General features: G+C 40.9%; 1 protein-coding gene across 1 annotated transcript in view; it reads left to right on the top strand.

The window, feature by feature from the left end:
* The first annotated feature begins 2,712 nt into the window (after nucleotides 1-2,712).
* LOC109043344 (uncharacterized) overlaps nucleotides 2,713-21,009 on the top strand; it is a 173,989-nt gene continuing 155,692 nt past the window's right edge. Inside the window, exon 1 of the mRNA XM_072299280.1 lies at nucleotides 2,713-4,297. Within this exon, the coding sequence (XP_072155381.1) occupies nucleotides 4,088-4,297 (210 nt within the window). The 5' untranslated portion in view covers nucleotides 2,713-4,087. The remainder of the gene's footprint in view (nucleotides 4,298-21,009) is intronic.

Genomic DNA, 21,009 nt, shown 5'->3' with positions numbered 1-21,009 from the left:
AGTAACAATAATAAATTTACATGGAAATATCAGTAATAATACAAAAGGGTTGAAGGGAAAAGTTAAATTTTAAGAAAGAAAGAAAAAAAGAAAGAGAGGAAGTAAGCAGTAGTAGTAGAATAAGTATATTTTAAAGCGGTGCTTTAGCATCTAAGGCCATTTACACCTCTATATGTTTACATGAAAATCAAGGTTACATCAGTGAAAATACAAAAGGGTTGAGGGGGAAGGTTAAATATTAAGTTTAATGAAGCGCATAAATTCAAAAAGTTTTACAGGATAAAGAAAGAAAAAAGGAGAGAAAGTAAGTAGTAGTAGTAATATAAGTTTATTTTAAAGCGGTGCTTTAGCATCTAAGGCCATTTACACCTCTGTGTGTTTACATGGAAATCAAGGTTAAAGAGAGAAAGAAGAGAAGAAAAGAAGTAAAGAAGGGATTAACTCGATAAATAAGATAATAAATAAATAATAGTCATTAATTAATAATAATAATTAGTATGTTTTTCTTGTTAAAAAATGAATAAATAAAAATTAAATACAAATCGAATACCCTTCATTCTGTTCTTCATCCTCCGACTCATTTTTATTTCTTACATTCTTACCAAACTTCTTTTTCTTCAAGAAACTCTCCTCCTTCTTTATAATCTTCGCTTTTTCACTGTATCTCCTCTTCCTCATCCTTTTCAATCCAACCATTATTATTCTCGTCTCCTTTTCCTCTTCTTCCTTTTTCTCCCTCTTTATTTTCCGTCCTCTCATTCTCCTTCAACACTTTCTTCCTCTTCCACTCGTTTCCATCACCCACTTCTTCTTCAACAAGTTCTTTCTTATTCACTCCTCGTTTATTTTTTCTCCATCCCTATTTTCTACATATTTATTAACTCTTTGCTCATCATTTTCCTCTTTATGATCATCTGTTGCCTTATTTGCTTCTACCTCAGCCTCTGCGACTTCCTTCAACCAATGTAATTCTTGTTTAGAAATCCGTCACTCATTTTGTAACACGTCTGTATGTATGGAAACTTTAGAAAAAACCTTGACTTGAGCCTACCCCTACAGCGGTCCTCTGGCTGTGTCATGTTTTTTTGCTGCTCGGCCTTCCATGCCCATGACCAAGTTTGAGCATTGAAAACAACAGGGCATCATTTAAGGAAGAGTACAATTAGATAAAATGTATTGTAGAGACCCCAAACTGCTATTTCCGATTTAGGAAGAAAAACTGGTTATACGAGGAACAGAGACCATCAACGTCACTGAAAAAAAACACCAAGAAAGACTGCTGGGGAAACATTTATATCGATGGCCATGAACTAACACGAGGCCGTCTTTGAATGACGTCGGGCTATTTTTCCTATCCTTATTCCTCACCCTTTCTCTGAAGAGGGTTTGTTAGGGCCTCTTCTCTTAAGTACTTGACGCGTTTATGGACGGCAATGAAAATTTTTCGGCCATTAATGTTAGGGATCGGGAAGAGACTAACCTTATTCCAGGAGACTTTAACGCAGCGTATACAAAGTTTGCAATTGGACGTATTTCTGCCAAACGGAACTATGTGCATTAAGACATGGTCTCTGAGACCCACAAGAATATGCGCATAACAGAGCTTAAACGTTTTAATGCACATAGTTCCGTTTGATGAAAATACGTCCAATTGGCACATTGATGAAACCAGAGTTTATACATTTCAAATATCCACACCGATATCTTCCTCATAGTGTAGAAGTTACTTTCAGCAACGCTCAGATTTGTATTATGATGATAGATGACCAAGAAGTCGATCAATTCGATTAGCGATTCTACCCTTTGTACAGGCAGGAGCTCACCCTGCGAAGTGCTAACCCCAACATTGATCAATTATTGTAAGGCGAATAATATTTAATTAACATAAACTTCACTGTTAGTCCTCGGCTCTAAGACTCGTATAAGAATACATGGACCACATTTTGCAATAAGGAACCACTGTTTCTGCCTCATTTTAGAAACAACATATGTCCCATCGGTTTCCCTGCAGGATGGTGCTTTAACGGAAGAGACAGGGAGTGGTTCCTTATTGCAAAATGCAATCCACATGTACTCCTGGGCAAGATGGTCAGGGCCGGATTAAGGGGGTGCCCACATGGGCCGTGGCCCATGGCGGCAAATCTAGGGGGCGGCAAATTTTGCAATTATTTTTTAAATGTAGGTATAAAAATATCGGATTTAGAAAAAAAATTACAAACGAAAAAAGGCGACGAAATCTCTCATTTCCTAAGAGTATAGTAATTTCTAATTTTGTCGTCTTTCAGTGATACAAGTGACAGCACCTTTAATTAGTCGAGTTAAGAGAGAAACCAAACACGCAATTTGGCCTGGAACGGCGCGACTTGGAGAGAAATGATGACGAGGACTTGAGATGAAAAGGAGAAGCCTCGGCGCGGCGATCGATCGGCATGTAACACATATTAGCGCCTACAAGACTGCACGAATACTCACGCATTGCATCAAACATAGTGCGTCACTGTGGTCAGCGTGAAACGGATAGCGCCTGCAAAATGCTGAATCTTCACGCATTGCTCAACACGTGCTCAGCGGTCGCTGAAACTAGCCTCAGACTGCGAATGCTTCACGCATGCATCAAACAGTGCGTCACTGGTCCGTGAACGGATAGCGCTGCAAAATGCATGAATACTTCACGCATTGCGTCAAACAGTGCGTTCAGCAGCGGTCGGCCTGAAAATCATAGTACCTACAAGACTGTCGGAATACTTCACGCATTGCGCCAAACACGGTGCGGTCTGCGCGGAGCGGCGGAAGTTAAAATCATTAAACCACATTTATGTTTGTTCTTTCATAATTTCATCGTTCATTTCTTATGAATGGAAGGCCTTGTCCACAAAGAGATAGGTTTACGAAACATAAATTTCGCGCAAAGTTCCGTGAACTTTTGCCAGTAGTGTTGACAGGGCTTTCCCGAAAAATTTGTCCAACACGAGTAAACTCGTCTTATGCACCCCTCCCCCGCTGGCACGTTCACTTGATGGTTTTTATTGATGTTTCGAAACGAATGAGAAGGGGGCGGCAAAATACAGGTAGCCCATGGGCGGCATGGTTTCTTTTCGTTTGACTACGTCCAACTGATTCCATGAACAAACACTTTCCTCATTGAATTTTCCGTTGTAAATGGACCACTTATATATGACCGTGTCAAGCTCTGATCTTCAGGGAGCAACTGCCGATGGACCATCATCCAGGACTGCGCAGACTCCGTCCTGGATCGGCGCGGCATCAGCGCGATGCGGCACGGGCAGCACGCAATAGCGCGCGGCGTCTACCTGTAAATCCTAGCGAAGATCAATTAAACCGGTAGCTCCGATCGCTATCCGTCGCGGCGTGCCATTGGTCGGCCGCGCGCGACCCCGCGCCCCCATTGGCTAGCCCCTTCAAGACGCCGCGCCCACTTTCTTGGACTCACCTCTCGCGGCCGGGCCGGCAGGTGCCGAGGAGGGGGCCCGCCTGGCTCTGCCCACGTGTTCGCCTTGCACTTGTCTTATCTCGGGTACCCGCGGATCAGTGGCTACTGACTCGTCTGCCTACAAGGTCACCTCGCGCTCTGCGCCGCTCAAGGTCAACTTTGTTTACGTCCGGAGCTTTCGGCGACCGCGCAGCTTTCCGCGAAAGTTCGGCGGCCTCTGCGCCCAGTCCGGGGTGTTTCGCTCTTTGGACCACGTGGTTCAAGCGAGTCCTTCGTCGTGCCACCCTCGTGGCCCGGGTATTTTCTCGAGGGTCCAAAAGTTTCGAGCTTTGGCTTACTAGACTTTCCGGTTCTTTTCGCGTGTCGTGTTCTTGTAGTGTTTGCAGATTTCAAGTGCAAACCAGTTGCAGGTGCATTGTTTCGTTGCGTTATTTTTTTTTTGGCCAAACTGAATATTTCGCTTGTGCGTTTGAGTTTTGCGTTATTTACTACTACTACTGAGCATTATTTACTACTGAAATCGCTGAGAGCAATGTCGCGGTGTTGTGTGGTTCGTGTGAAGGAAGTTGGGTATTTCCGTTGAAGTGAAACTTTTGAGATTTTGTTTGTTGACTCAGAAAATCCTCGTTGAGCGTGATGGAAACTTGTGTGTTGATCCCTCAGGAGTTGTCGCTTGTGCTTAGCTCGCGGTTTGAGCCCAGTGTCCGGTCGGTGAAGAAGACTCCGGACACCAAAGTGACCGTGTGGACGAACGCCCCTATTCCCCAGGGAACTCTCATCTATCCCTTCCAAGGCACCATTCGTCTGGATAAGCTTGAAGTCTACAATTACCTCGACGAAAATGATGTAAGTCAATTAAAAAGTAACTCACATTGAAAAAAAAGTATGGTAACATCTATTATAAGTCTACTTGTTTTTTACACAGTGATATCATGTAGTGAAGATAACCAGAATTATGGTATTATTCACAAGAACTTTGCTGATACTTACCATAATGTGGTAAATGCTACCATCGAGTCTGGTGTTTAATACCATTCCCGTATCACTATGTCAGAGTTTTGTAAAATCTACCATATTTTTTTTTCAGTGTACACGGAAAAAAACGGATCGCTGATTTAACAATTAAAGTGTTAAAAAATATGTCCGACATGTCGTTAAGTGTAAATTTTACAATATTGAAAAGCTAATTTTACTCCGCATTTATTTGTTGTAAAATCTACATTGGAACATGTCAGACAGTTTTTTTTAAACTATAGAATTGTTAGGTCAGCAATTTCATTTTTTCCGTGTATATAGATTTTTTCTAGTACCATTTCGCCCATTGTCTGTAGACTTTAGGTAAGTTTTTAATTTTCTTAAATTAAATTAGCTACTGCCCATAGTATGGTCATTCAGTACGGAGGGTTTGATTAAGTATGTCGAGTTTAGTTATTGATAAACTGATAAAATTATAAAATATTGAAAGAGGGGCAGTCGATTACGCATGGCTGATTGCCCCTCCTCCCATCCTCGCTTCTAGAAAAAATACGCCATAGATAGATTTTTCATAGATTTTCATATAGATTCATAGTTTTTTTATTTTTTTTTTTATAAGCTTATAGAATTTTTCTCATTCTGGTCTATTTTTCAGAATTTGTTTACTCCTATATCTCTCCGCTAAATGGTTTAAAAATTTCCATCGACCGGAGGTACACCTTAGAACCCTTATCCTACACCTGCTACACTTTATCTAGCAATGTCTTAATCAAAAGATAAATCGCTCTGTTCAGAGAAATTTTTTTAGATTGTTTTGTGGCGTATTAGATTTTCTTGCAATATGCTTTGGAATGATACAATATCAGGAGAATTTTTTTAAAGTAAAAGTCACATAGAAATTACTGTTTATCTTTGTTTCACCCCTTCATTGGATGTATTAATGCTGAAAAGAACTATGTGCATAAGGGTTGCGCGCAACATAGCTCCTTTAAGCATAAATACATCGAATGTACGTATATGACCAGAACAGCCGAGCTGCATTTTGACCGCATTTGCAAATGGCTAATCCGTAAAAAAACTTAAGGACATAAGAAAATTAATGGTGCATACGTTGTTTCTAAACTGAGCCGGAAATTCTAAATACTAATTATGCACAAATCAGTCCACTGTTTTTTCCCCCTTTTTTTCCATGGAAACTTAGAATTACAGCGCCTTGAAGTTTTTCATGGGTTTTCGCTATTTTACGGAGATAATACTCTCAAAATTCCAAGATAGACGTTTGCTTATTTTCTGTAAAAAAAACGGTTCTTTCAAAATAATGTGAGATGGAATCACACAAAGAGCGATGTAGTCAGGCTACTTCTGTGTGAGAGAGAAGCAAGCAGCCAGATGTTTGGAATATCTTGTTTGTTGAACCGAGGATTGTTCTGAAAATGCCATTCTAGGTGTAGCCCATTTCGGTAAATCAGTGTAATAAAACAAGAAGAAATTAATTCAAGAACTCGAGTTTTTTGAGGTGCCTTTGGGTTCGCGTCGCTTTTAAGACGTACTTTAAGCACAGCGAGAGTATTCGTGCTCAAAAGACAGTTTCGGCCGTACAGTTGTCTTCACCATCCGGGAATTTTAATTTCTTAAATAACATTTTGAGACAACCGGAGATTGGGGACGATATGAAATAATTATGCTTAGAGAAATTCCTCTTTAATTGAAGAGTTATAATTCACTACGTTCGGCGTAAGCTTTCTCACTTTTTGCGAGCAGGTTGTGCAATATCTAAGTTTAACATTTTTTAGAGATCATTTATCATCTTCGGTGACAAATATAAAGAAGTAAACCAGTACAGAGGCTATGTATCAAGAACGTTATAGAGGATACTGAACAATTATGAAATGCGTTTAGAGGGTCCGGTAAGAAGTAAAGATAAAAGTCAAGTCAGAAAAATAATTAGGGGGGCGGGGGTGTTAAAGAATGACAAAAATCTTTATCATTACCTGGTAAGTTTAGTCTGCGTGCACTACTAGAATAAAAAACTGTTGAAAAATCATGAAATTATGGAAAATCTCAGACTAATGTTATCGAGTCTTATATATTATATAGGGAAAACCTGAATTTCTCCTCAAAATTATTAGCTCAAAATGATTTCCTTTACGAAATTAGGTTCAGTCGACGAAATAAATACACGGAGGAAAATACCCGAGAGTGGAAATTGCGTTCAAAATTTTTCATGCTACCTATTCTCATAGGTGAGAAGAAAAACAAAGAAATAAGGAATCGAATGTCCTTCATTTTGTTGTAGCTTTGTGTCCGCATCTTGGAGCTCGGTTGCAAATGAGGATAATGATGACCTTTCAAGCTCAAAGAAAATTTACCCTACAGATTCGATAACAATGTAAGTAAGAATATTTCCGAGAGCAGAAAAAATATTGAAAATGTCGTGCCGATTTAAGTAATTGGTTCGCTGCTTGAAAAACGTTGATCAGTGCGATGTCTCTCAGAGCGTTTAAACTTTATCGAGAGAATCGTGAAATTGCTGAATGTAATAAAATGTGCGATGATAAGTTCATTCAGTGCTCCCGGCTTAACAGGGTTCTCGAAAATACTTGACTCAACTTCTTGTAAACTTCCGGGAAAAGATTTAAATCTTTCTCTCTTTTCTTCGAGGAAAATAACAGGCGTCATTATGCTCTGATATATTTTTATACAGGTCTCGCACAGCACGTCATCGCTAATTTTCCGATCGTCGCGACAATTTGCAAGGAATTGTTTTTAGATTTTTCATCGCGACCATGCTATTTGAAGAGGTGAGATCCGTTCAAGCGTATCGCAATTTTGAAAAGTTTTACGTGACAGTGCAGAATACACTTTTACAATTTTACTTTTTTTTACAAGTTTACAAAAATTATTATGTATATACATTTCATATAAATTTCATATAAGCTATTTTTAACTGCTCCTATGGCTCATATAATTGGCAAGAGCTCGTTGAAAAATTGTGTGTTAAAGAGGAGTATTTAGACTATCTTTTCACGTCAATGATGGTTATACCAAAGCACTGATGCTAGCATATTCAGTTAAGTATTTGTAAAATGGCAAGATGAAGGCTATATACGGTCATCTGCAATATCATGCTCGCTTGTCAACTATTTAAAAAATTGGTTTTTTTAAAGGTGCATTTTAAAAGCTTTTTAAAAAGATAAGTAGTTCTCTTCATAAAGTCATCCAATAAAAATGTAACATATTTAACTATCCCCGCTCTTGAATTATTTGTATTTTTCACAAAAATTGGTGCCATCGGGAGAAACACATTCTCGTATACTTGTAAAGAGAATGGGTCGATTAATATTATGATGATAGACATTTTTATCAGTTTCTGCGGTTCAGTAAGCAGCTTCAGGGCCCATTACGACGGTGAAATGTTCCGAAGCTCAGGAATAAAATATCTCACGGTAAAATAAAACTTCACAAAACACAGAACTCGCGGCAAAAAATCAGCAACATTCAATCTCCACTCAGGAAATTCGTCATGGGTCCATGACCGCAAGGAGCCTCGGCTCTGCCAGTTGTCGAATGAGATAATCTGAACGTCGAGATACCAGGTGAATGTTCGGAAGCCGCAATTATTATACGAAAAAACACGGGAAAGGAACGTCTATAAGTATACGCAATATACTATAATTAACTTTAAGTATACGCACGGCCATATTGTACAAATATCACTAATGAAGACGATAACGCACAGTCTGGAGTATCCCCGGAAACTTTTAAAACTGCTTTACGGATAATATAAATCGAAATGGACAAATGAAAAATGCACAAATAGAACATTTTGGTAGGGCCCAAAAATGGCCATGAGCATTATGATAGAGCCGCGATTCATTTTTTTCTTTTATTAGATAGAATACCATGCCTCACCTATTCAGTAATCGGTCATATTTTGAGTTATCCTCATGTTGAAATAGACTATACCATGTTTTTCTATTAATCTGGAGGTTAGACCTCTGCGCACAGTGGATAGAGTCAATTAGAGAGGTCGGACATGAAATTTGTGACTGCTCAACAAATACTGTATTGATAACTATGACCCGTATTATAACTATAACAGGATCTTTGAGCACAAACTCAGGAAAGTGAGTCATGAGGAATACGAGATGGATGTAATGTACTATCATTTTGAGCTTTGGAGATGAAATATTGAAAAGTTCCTCTTAAATTTTTGCAAAAAATGCTTGACTTCTCATAATTGTACTTCTAAATGTAGTGAACGTATTTTAATATTGTCTCTCCAACACGAGAAAAATCTGAAAATTCTCTAGTGTTGAGTTTTATTTTACCAAAAACTTATGAAGGTACTACAAGTATCAAAATTAATTGATGACTTCCCAAACGTCCTCTTGCCTTTTCCCTTCAACAATCACAGCTAAATAGTGAAGACAAAAAACTAATATAACCAGAGCAGAACGATTTAGAATAATTTTTGAAGTGAGTCATAATGAAAATCTCATGTAGTCAGAGAATGTGCGACGGCTCGCTGGAAAAACACCTCAGTCAGTATTAAGAGGCAACATTTTCAGGAGAGTGGTTTTCATCGGGTTGGGTAAAAAAATTGGAATTTGGGGCTTCAACGGGAAACGCCCTGTGGTATCTTAAAGCATGAGATCGAAGTTTAGTTCATTTTTGTGCCCATAGAGGGTGTTGATTGCATTTTATTTCGACTTCGAGCCCCACCTATGGCAGAGTAAAATTTCATGTTTCTCACGAGACTGCATTTTTTGAACTGCAAACTCCAGACGACTGTAACTTCGGTTTGGTTTGAAATTGTAGGTGTTTTCCATGCCAAAATTTGTGTGAGACACACCTCCAAGCAAAACTACTGTTCTTGCAACTGGGCTAGAAACGTGTACCCTTTACACGTGTGTAAATCGAATCGAAAAATTAAACACGAAATCGTCTCCTTCCAGCCAAAGTATCACAAGCGCCATGCGACGCTTCAAAATTTACGACGTGATTTTATTTTTTTACAGAGAAATTGTTCAACTAAGCTGTCCAAAAACTTCACTGAATTTTCTTTGTGCTGTCGACAAAACTCAGTGAAATTTTCAAACAGATTCAACCAATAATTAATTTCTCTATGAAAAAATGAAACGGCGGCGGAAATTTTGAAACGTCGCATGGCGCTTGTGATACTTTGGCCGGAAGGCGACGAAATAACGATCTACCTCGGGGAAAAATTGTACGGTATAGAGAAAAGAAGGCATTATCGGATTCATGCAAGTTTTGACAAGGTCGAACCATCGTTTAACCACCTCGCCAATATTAAGATTCATGATCGAAAGTAGATTGTTGAAAAACATTATTTCATTTTCCCCCTTTTCCTTTTGTTTTGATCCATGCTGCCGGCTGAAGGTCACGAGGGGCACCTAAAAGGCGCTCGACTCGTGAGGGGTGAGTGGTCGCGAATCGTGATGACAGATTTAGAACAGAACTGGTGCGTGGAGAAATGGACTGGGCACTCGGCATGGCCCGAATGCAAATTGTCCGCATTACTGATTTCGCGGATCCAGTAATTCTCGGGCCCTTCCACTGGAGTTGACGATCATTCTTCGCGCGAAAGATAGAAGCGCGTATCTTCATCCTCGTATGAAACGTATGAAAGAATGGCGATTTATACGCTCATGGTTTTATTAAAGAGTGCGGTTGTGCGGTTTCATCAGCGGAGTGACGCGTGTACAGACTTCCTATGGCCGATCCGCGGTTATGAAAATATCCCGCTTTGTCTCAGGCCTCGGAATATGACTCGATAGTCGGTAGACCACACTTCTTGGGTGGTCATCTGATACCATGTGGGAAGCATCTTTTTCAGTATCTGAACAGACATTTCTAGATTATCTGCTTTATTTGGTTTTTTTGTGGGTACTAAAATGAAATAATGCTAGAAGTAAGTGTGACTTGGTGAAGAATGATCCACGGGGAACATGGGGGAAATACTGATGCGCTTTTATCATCTGATAAAAATCGTTAAAATTGTATCATGTTTTAAGGTGAAGATACATTATTTGTATGAAACTAGCGTTTTAACAAATACTGATATAGTGTAACTAATCTTTACTGTATGTGAAACACGAATAATAATTATTTATTCCCCAAGACAATATCACATTTAAAATTGCAGAAGTGCCAAAACAGTTGATTGAATGGTAAACATTTTCGAGTACCTTGACTTTTGTCGTTCTAATGAAGCATTCAAGAATAAAACGGCATACATATAACTTTTACCTACTATTGATTCCAAAGTCAACTTAAAAGTATACCAAAAAGTCTTGTCATTAAGCGGACGGGTAAAAGAAGAAATTATTTCTCATTATTTTTAAGGGGAGATCAATTCATCATTCAAAATTCTTCATTTAGTTTTCCTCAGAATTTTTTTAGCACAGAGAGGAAAACCACAGTATACAGAAAATCACAGTATAGTTCTTCGATTAAAAAAATAAAGTATGATAGGTAATCTGCAAGGTTGCAGACCGAAATACGTGGTTCAGGAGATTCACCGTTGACATACACCGTGACGACTTTTTAAAGTCTATGATCTCGTAACAAAATACAAAGAAATTGCGTTTAAGTTTTTTGATAATGAAATTCAATTCTCAAATTTCGTTTCTTTCTTTATTTACGTAAATTTATATTATTCCATCAAGAGACAGACCTAATTTTATAGAGGTTTCATCGGGTGTCAGTGTGCTACATAGGCCCTTCATTAAAAGGTGAAAAATTTAGCATACACCAATGGCTCATGCTATGATGCGCCGTCCCGCGGCTAAACGCAACCAGTTCAACACCGAACTACACGCCTGCCATCAACGTCAGCGAGCGGGTTTCCCTTGTGACGCGTATGTCGCTCGGATTTTTGCTCGGATGTCTTTGGGCTCACATTCTGTCCATAAATAAGCAGCCACGGTAACAGTCGCTGATTCCGAGAAAGTATGTTGAGCACAGATGAGTTATGACTGATGGAATGACGGATGCGTAGCGGTTTCCGATCAGCTCCGCGTGAGACTGACTCACAATCAGCTTCGCACATTCGGATCGACCGTGAATTAGATTTGAAAGGACTTCCCGTAAATCGCCGTACTTTTAATCATCCAGTTTATTTTACATCTCGGTATAAAGATTCTGACCATCAGTAGTAATTTTTATCACTTTCAGAAGAGAGTTATACACTTTACGTGCTTTTGAAACAATTTCAACCACTTAAAACTTTTACACTCAGAGAATATAGATTTCCAGTACCAGATTACTGAGAAGCCACCTAGTACGTTTCAGTGCAGAAATTCTTTGCTCACAAATGAACGACTGATTTGTATGGACTAGTCAGCTTCATGAATCTTAGTTACGGAAAAATGGACGGATTCTGAAAGAATATCAGCGCTGAGCAAGTTACCATCTTTCACGGCATCTCCGTCTCTAGATGAAGTAATAGAGCATTCAAATTTCTTAATGCAAATTTCTCCTATTTGCAAGTCGTATTGTTGATATTGCGTCTCAATTCGATAATGACCCTGTTCGATTTAATGCACGGCATTGTCGAAGGCAATTTACTGGACGTTTGATCGACATTTCGCATGCAACATCGAGTTCCCCTATTCCAGGACTTGACGCAGTGCAGGAACTGATCGCACGGGGTCCTGCTCGGACATTTGACGTTTTGATCAAATTTTCCCGCGATAGACTACGCATCAGGAAAGTTCCACCCCTTCTTCCAGGAGACTCAAACGCAGCGCAGGAAAGTGGCGATCGGGAACCAGTGGGCACCTGCCCGGGACGACACGCGGATTTCCATTTTTCCATAGCGCGGCTGAAATTCACGACTGATGAACGGTGCGGGGCTACCGAGAGGGGGGGGGGGGTAGCAGACGTGCCGCGCAGGCGCAGTCCCATTGTGCCCTGTCCTTGCGCGACCCATTGTGGCCAGATTAACGCGTGTCTCATACCTACCGGATTGCCCCTCCCCCCCCCCCCCCGCTAATCCGGAACCGAAGCGCATCATCCGTCGCGGTGCGATGCGACGCCCGACGCGGTGACAGTAACTGCTCCTCGCGATTTTATGGATGTTACGCCGCCTCGGTCCGGTCCGGTCCGGTCCGCGCTGGGTTGAAGCGAAGTTATGCACGAAGAAAGAACTGCGGTTCGTATAGCACATACAAGTTTTTGGTGTGACCGACCGGATTTCCCGATCATGAGCTCCAAACTTCTGTTCCAGTTGCCGAGCTATTGCCAGATACAAGAGACCCTCCACTCGTATCTCGGCTATTGTGGAAGCTTTTACTTTCGGGACATCAACATTAAACTGTTGACTTACCTACATGGTTGATGTTTAACAACGTGTTGGCAGTTTTGTTTTGCAAACAAGCCAAAACAAGCCGTAGTTTGGGAAACATGTTTGACTCATGACGTCACCCGAAGCTCATCATCCACCATGTAGGTAGGTCAACAGCCGAAATTAGGGTGATGACTGTTGCTCCCTAATAATTGTCCATAAGGAATTGTTGGAACCCCGAGAGTAAAAGCTTCCACCTGTCGTTAGGAGGCCAGTGGAGGGTCTCTTGTCTCTGTGACAAGTCATCGATGCCTTACCTTCTGATGATAAATGAAGTGAAAAGATTGAATAATAGTCGTGGGTGTAAAGAACTTTCCTAACTTTTCTCGGAAAAAAATATCTTATCGGGAGAAACGAGGCAACGTTGGAATGCTCATAACGGCGTCGCAACACAACATGGGCCTTTTGAGCTCTATTATTCGATGGCGCGATTATTCTAACGCGAGTTAGAATAATCGCGCCGAACACAGTACGGCCGGCGTTAACGTGTATTAGCGCCTGCAAGACTTTAGAAATACTTCACGCATTGCGCCAAACAGTGCGGTCGGCGTCAAGCCCATATTAGCGCCTACAAGACTGCATGAATACTTCTCGCATTGCGCCAAACGCTCGCTGATTGCTCCCTAATAATTGTCCATAAGGGAGTGTTGAATCCCCGAAAGTAAAAGCTTCCACCTGTCGCCAAGAGGCCAGTGGAGTGTCTCATGTCTCTGGCTATTGCTTCCATTTCTCGGAACTACTACTAACTTTCGGAACTTTTGACATTCAACCAACAATATCTCCGTAAAAAATAAACTGGCGGCAGGAATTTTTAAACGTTGCACGGCGCTTGTGATACTTTGGCCGGAAGGTGGCGATTTCATAAACGGTCCCTATGACTCAACATCACCGACTCGAAATCCTTATCCGTGTTGATAAAGAATGGGCAGTCTGGCTCTTTTCAACCTGCAAGGATTCAACGATTAAACCGAGCGCGCTTGTAAGGTGACGACATACTGAGACACTTTAAAGCCACTGGATTTAGTTACCGGAGAGCACCGGTAGCTTTATAGCTACTTCGACACTGACCAGTAGAGCCACGTGAACCGCTCACACTGTGCTCCTGTGCTAGGCAAGAACCGCATAACAGTGGTTATCGCTATTTTTCAATTCAACGCTGCGGCAAAGAATCGATTTTTAAGGTGTCCGGGAAACACCCCACTGATCGATCCTTTTCCATAAGTTCAAATGGCAGATGAATCGATTTATCGCAAAGCACTCATAGAAAACCGTAATTAGATGCGTGTTTTTTCCTGTGCGCAGTCGCGAACGAACGCAATGGACCCAGGACATCAAAGGCCGCATGCGGTCACTAAGAGGCAGCAACGTGCAAAAGCACGAGCGGTAGTTTCACAATTTTTTTTCATGAATTATTCGCCGAGTCGGGCCGATGCCGAGCGGGGCAGCTAGAACGACGCTAATTAATTAATCAGCCTTAAACCGCGCGACACGTGAATTGAGGCTCGTTATGCAATCCGCATTGCTCGTCCGTCCATACCTTCACGCCGCTCAAGGGACCCACATGCAGACTTTTCGAACAAATGCAAGTGGCAATACTGCCGTGCTAAGTGAAAACGCCGTAAGAGCATTCGAATGTTGCCAAATTTCCTCCCAGAAAATATGTATTTTTGAAGAAAGTTATGAATATTTTTCCTTGAAATTTTCAGACTTTTTAGATCAAATAACGAAAAAAATCCTTTGAAAAATCAAAAGAGAAATACTCACAAATTTACTTGAAAATTCGCGTTTTATCGAAGGAAATTTGACAACGACTGAAGGCTCATACGAGCGTTCTTCCGTAGCATGGCAACGTAGGGATTGTTGTCTACTGAGGTGAATCTTGACATGGAGGGATTTTTTTTCAAATATGGGTCGAAAGAAAGTTCTGGGTTCCTTTGAAAGGTTTGATGCTTTCTTTTCTGAGTGTGAATTGGATTGCATTTCGTACTAAGGAACTACCATCTCTAGCTCCCATAAAAGCACAAATCTGCATAGGGAAACCAATGGCATGTATATTGTTCTCTAAAACGGGTTAGAAATAGTGGTTCCTTATTGAAAAATGTAATTCAATTCAATTATTCCAGCGAGTCGATTGTCGAATCCTTATCGAATGACCTTGCTCGATGTACAGCATTGCTAAGATAGGGAGTTTTCGATCAAACTCATTCGATAACGATTCAAGAATCAACCCGCTGGTTCAGTTACTCATTAGGTCGGGCCTCTCGTGCGAGATGAGGCCATGGCGCTCCACTCGTTGCGTCGGAGAGCTGAGATGGAGGAAGCTGAGGCAAGCTCACCTTTGCACAAATGCACGCGGAACATTCCGCAAGTCCTCCTGCGTTATTTACGCCGACGTTTGCATGACAATAATTGATTAAAATTAAGCAATAGTCAATAGGAAAAGTAACAGACTATTCCTGACCTATGACAGCGCGCCATTATGGCTACAGTGGTAATCTATGATGCGCACTTGAGAGCAAAATTCTTATTTCATGGCTTATTATCACATATTTTTATTTATTATGAGTTTTAAGAGGGGTTTATGAAGAAAATATCTGGTTCTTAAAATTAACTAGATCACAGTACGAATACCAAATTTTTAACGCATTAATTTACTAAAGTTTTTTTACACGGAGAAAAATACTTCGTGCGTGGGACCCGAAGTCGAGGCCGTATGGATCTCTAAAGTTTTCGGATCGCGCATCCGAAAACTTAAGGTCCAGCTGCCGAAGTTCAAGTCAAGCATCTGAAGCACTTCAGTACATACCAAAGTACTTCAGATGTGTGAACCGAACCCTTCGGTAAGTACCGCAGTACTTCAGATGTTTGATCCGAACTTCGGAAGCTGGACCTCAAGTTTTTAGGTACGTGATCCGAAAACTTCAGAGATCCATAAGACCTCAACTTCGGGTCCCACGCACGAATTTTTTTTCTCCGTGTATGAGTTTTCAGAAGGGTTTATAAAGAAAATATCCGGTCCCTAAAATTAACTAGATCACAGTACAACTATCAAATTCTTCAATTCAGGTCAAATTCTTAACACGTTAATTTACTAAAGTTTCTTTACCAAGCTCGCAATCATTAAAACTGCCAAGAATATTTATATTTTTACTGATTTTCTTTGGCGGCACAGTCAAGATGTGCAATTTTTGGCGCAATTTTGACATGTTTAACTAACTCCATAATGAGATGTTTTGACTAGCAATGACATCGGTGAACTATTGAGGAGCTTGCAACGAAAACGCGTTCAAAAATGGAAGGAGACATAGCTAAAAACTTTGAATTTATCACTACGTTGCAAAGTTTGACTTGGATACCTACTTAGTCACTTAAGGTCGATTTCAGACCTTCCCTAATTTTTCATGAATTCTGATTGTATTTCCACAGCGCATCAATCAATGAAGATATGATAGATGCTCTGCAGCCCGTGACAAGAGATCATACAATAGCAAAACTTTACTTCACTCAAACCGTGGTACCAAGGCTATTTCACATGGATTTTTTTCACAAAATCCATAAACGTTTCGGCTGATAAATTCAGCCATCCTCAGTTGGATAAATCCAAATATAAAATGGTTAAGAATAGTTAAGAATAAACAAGCCGTCGAGTGAAACCCAGCAACATTGCAACGCAATGGAGCCTCCCTCATTCCGACCCCCTCAATGGAGGTTGAAAGCGTGAGTAGACGTAACTTTCAGTCCGAAATGAAACGCACGCAAACGCATAAAAAACCAAGTAGTGGGATGATAGACGAAGTCGGGTCGAGAGAGTAGTGCCAAGCGAGTCCGTTCAAATTCCATAAAGTAACTCATCCTGCCGAGGGCAACACGGGGGCCGCGGGGATTCGGAAAGAGTTCAACAAACAATTAAGTGAGAATCTCAGTTTCCGTGAGGTTATTGTAGTTAAGGGAAAGTGAGAACTGCCTCTAATTAAGCTTCGGTGTCGGGCCGACCGGACTGAATGTAAAATGCATATTTAGAACAATTAACCACTTGTGGCGTGCGAAATCCAGCGGGAGGTTAATACGCCGAGCGCTGTTTATTTTTTTCCCACCCGTTAAAACGCCTCGCCCCCGCGATTAGAATACAATTAAAAGTAGCTCATAAGTGCGGGCGGAGCGTATCTGGATGACAAATTGAACGACCTGAGCTTTTCCCTCCCGACTTTCGTTCGCCGGGCGGATTCATTTCGCTTTCTTCTCCGCTCTAGTGTTTTACATAGAGTATTTCACGTAGAGAGCTTTCATATCGAGAGTGCGTTCGGTTGCGTTTCCGTTGCTCATTGGTTGCACCGAAGTACGATTTCATCGCACGCTTTAGAATGTAAAGGAGGAGTACCACCGCGTCCTAGGTGGCATGAAACGTAGGAAAAAATGAAATGTCGGAAATTTCACGAGGCTGTGACTTACTTCATGAAATTTCACGAGGCTGTGAAATATTTCATGAAATTTCACGAGGCTGTGAAATATTTCATGAAATTTCACAAGACTGTGAAATATTTCATGAAATTTCACGAGGCTGTGAAATATTTCATGAAATTTCACGAGGCTTTGAAATATTTCATATTTTTCAGGGGTTAGAGTATGCAACCCGCACTCAACACACACAAACAAAGAAGAAATTCACAATTTTTACATTTTGCGAACCATGGAAAGGAACCGGTATTTTTCAATCTTTCAGAATTTTTGAAATTTCAAGAAATATTTCAATTGAAATTTCAAGATTTTATTTTTCATGAACTTTTGCCGTCCTGCCGAGGTATAAACCTTGATGATACGAAGTTATATGTTCAGTCGGCTCTATAACCAGTGTTCATCCAGGGCTGGGCCGCGCATAGCCTCCTGGTTCATTTCCAGAACTCAAAAATACATTGGGAGAATCTTCCTCTCTCATACGACTCATAAAACACACAGAAATCCCTAAGAATTCAAAACGGCAACGCCTAAGCGTCATCAGCGGATCCACCGTTGGACGCCTCGCACACGTCCCGGAAAATTGTCGTCGGGAGTGACACGACCGGATTAAATGGACTCGCTGAGCATTTTATCCTCGATTATCCCTGCTTTTTGTCCGCTCCGGCACAGTGCCCACACACTGTGAACGGGGCTTTTTTCCTCCAAACCGTCCAATTTAAATAGATTATCTCCCACCGATCCGAGTGTAATGATTCTATTATCCGGGCACACCTCGTTATCTCGGGATAAGTTGGTTTTTCCGTCATTTGTTACAAATTGGGAAACCCGTTGTGCCGTGGCCGGCATTGGATTTTCAACTTTTTTTCCCTGCGCTCTATTTTTATTTTCTTTTTTTTTCGACTAGTTCGCTTGAATTACCGGTGATTGGACGAGGATGTGCGTGATTTGACGTTGATCTCACGCAAAAACGATCACGTCCAATGCACCGGCTCCTCATTACGCCTTGACAATTCTTTTACTTTGCGAGCAAGCTGCCGTGTGTATCAAGTGGTTGTTTGGGTCAATCGCCTCCCATCACTGAAAAAAAAATTCGGTCACGTGAACCGAACGTTCGGTGTTCCATATCATCTCAAATATTCGGTTTGTCAAACTGAACTTCGTTCTGTAACCGAACATTCGGCATTCATGACCAAACTTTGTTCGTCAGTTCACTTTACCGCACACGTTCGGTTTGACGCACCGAAAGTTCGGTTTGACAAACCAAAAGTTCAGTTTGACGAACCGAATTAGTTGGGATGATATTGAACACTGCACTTCGGTACATACGACCGAACTTTTTTTTTAGTGATGCACATTTCGAGAATGGGACGGCTCATGCCAGGTCACGATCTCGAGGAAAAAATGAACTGCATCATACGATTCTTTACGTTTTTAATCATGAATATTTGAGTAATAGAAAAACAATCCCAAAATTCCTCGCGAAGCAACGCTATTTCAACGTGCATGCAGAAAACGCCGGTTTATGTTGATCAAACTTTCGGACCTGCGGACTGATTGTTAAAATTGATAGATAAAACTATAGACAAAGAAGACACGGACTATAGAGCGATCCTATTGGTTGAAATGGTTGGATCCTATCGACCAAGGGAGAAAATAAATGATGGACTATCTATAGGGTCTCTTGCGGGTTGCCGTTAGTTAGTCTATTACCTTCTTTGTCCATTGTAACCACCCGCTTCCACTATTAGGATCCCTCCATATCCATTTTGTCGTCTTTGTCTATAGCTTTGTCTATCAATTTCAACAATCAGCCCGCTGCTGCAGTAGAATACCAGTATCACCCAAACTGCATTTCACTTGAAAGTGACTCCTCCATTTGGATGTACTTATACTGCAAAAGGAACTGCGTCCAACGCGAACCCTATGCTCATAGTTCTTTTCAGCAAAAAATCCGCTTCAACTCGACTCGAAAACGAGGACTCATTAAACATCGCTCGGTTCGAAAGAGAGTCATCGATTGTGGAAATGAGTTTTCCGAACCGAACAATCGGCGATGCGACGGGGAGAAAAAAGAAAACCTGATCTCCCGAACAATTAAAATCCAACGCGAGAAAATGTCTTTTTTCTTCGGGTGCTCCTTTTTCAAGCGAGGCGGACTCCGGCCGGTCGGACCGTTGCTGCACCGGTCGGTCGCGTACTGGTAAATTATGCGGGTGGATGCGCATAAAAACCGTGAAATGTTGTTGGCCCGATTACGAGGCTCTCGCGCTGATTGGACGAGGGAGATCGACGCCTCCTCTCCGGGAAAACGAGACGAAAAACAGAAGGAATACCCGATGGAGATGAAACTTCCCTATTTTTGTTCTCGCTCGAATCGTAGTCATTCGGAGAGTTGGCCTAGTATAGTCTACAAGCGATGAAATAAACCGGAATACTTTTCCTGATTCTCATTCTAATTTGAATGGAAATAAGCAAACGGGACCTCTCTACATTTAGCCTATTTGAAAATAACTTACATTTCGTATTTACCGATTGAGATTTGCCCTAATTTAGTAGTGTGGAGATCGGCTCTTGGGAGATTCTATTGTCAAGCCTTTCTGCGACTTGAAGACTATGTTAAAAAAACTGAGCCTAGAGTTATCGTTCTGTTTGTAAGATAGGAAAGCTGCGTTACGAGAATTACACCACCGTGTTCGGGTTCAACGAGTGGTTGCTTTAAGATAAAAAAGGAACACAAAAGTATGATAACTAAGATCGCAGGTTTTTTTGCAATATGGCACGTGTATCTTACGACCAAAATGTCAAATAAACCCAACGCATTGTTCAGAGGAGACTTAGTTTGAATAGTATATGCTTTAAAAAGCTTTTTAAAGCATGCAAAGAACTTTTTTCTTCGAAATTTTTTGCCGATTTGACGGTTTTGCTCAAATGGTGTGTACGCAAACACGACATTTAATAATACGTAACACCGTACAGGAGCACTTAAGAAGCTTTGAATAAGTACTTAAGAGGCTTTGGAGTCTCACGGAGCTTTGGATGTTTTTTTCGATGCTCCCCTGCTAGTGTGTTGCCTGTGTTTTCGACTCAGTAGATTAAACTCGTCAGTGCGATAAGTTAATTGATAATCATCGTTCGTCTGAAGTTTGCGATCAATTTTAGCGCGTGTGCAACAGACATACAGGTGATCGCGAATAGTTATCTATTTGAAAAACATACATCTATCTTCCTCACTAAACTCTCTTAATATAAAGCCCACAGGCAACTATGCATGAACTGTATGGCAGTCCGCGTCCACTGAAGGTCTGCCTTCAATTTAGCCGCATAGGCAACAATACATAGCGTGGAGCTCGAATAGTTATCTATTTGAAAATGTACAGTTACCCTGCTGCAGCATACTGTGACTTGGTCAATAGATAATATGTAATTATTTAATGTTCGCAGAAATCGCCGCCAATATAGATAGATCCTAGTGCTCCCATTCCCCGGAATTCACTGAATTTTGGAACTTTGGAGATTTTCCTGAATTTTTCCGAAATCTCTGATTCGCTGCATTTTCCGGAACTTTCTTGGAACTTTTGAAAAAATCGTAAAAGAATCCCGGAACTTTTGAAATTTCTGAAATGTACCAGATCTTTCGCATTTTCCGGAACTTTCTCGGAACTTTTGAAAAAGTCTAAAAAGAATCCCGGAACTTTTGACGGCCATGGAGTGGGAGAAATTGGAACGAAAAAGTTTCGAATTCCGGAACTTTTGACGG

Source organism: Bemisia tabaci, chromosome 4 (assembly GCF_918797505.1).
Source record: "Bemisia tabaci chromosome 4, PGI_BMITA_v3".
NCBI classification, from domain to species: domain Eukaryota; kingdom Metazoa; phylum Arthropoda; class Insecta; order Hemiptera; family Aleyrodidae; genus Bemisia; species Bemisia tabaci.
This window is presented reverse-complemented; position numbering and strand designations above follow the sequence as displayed.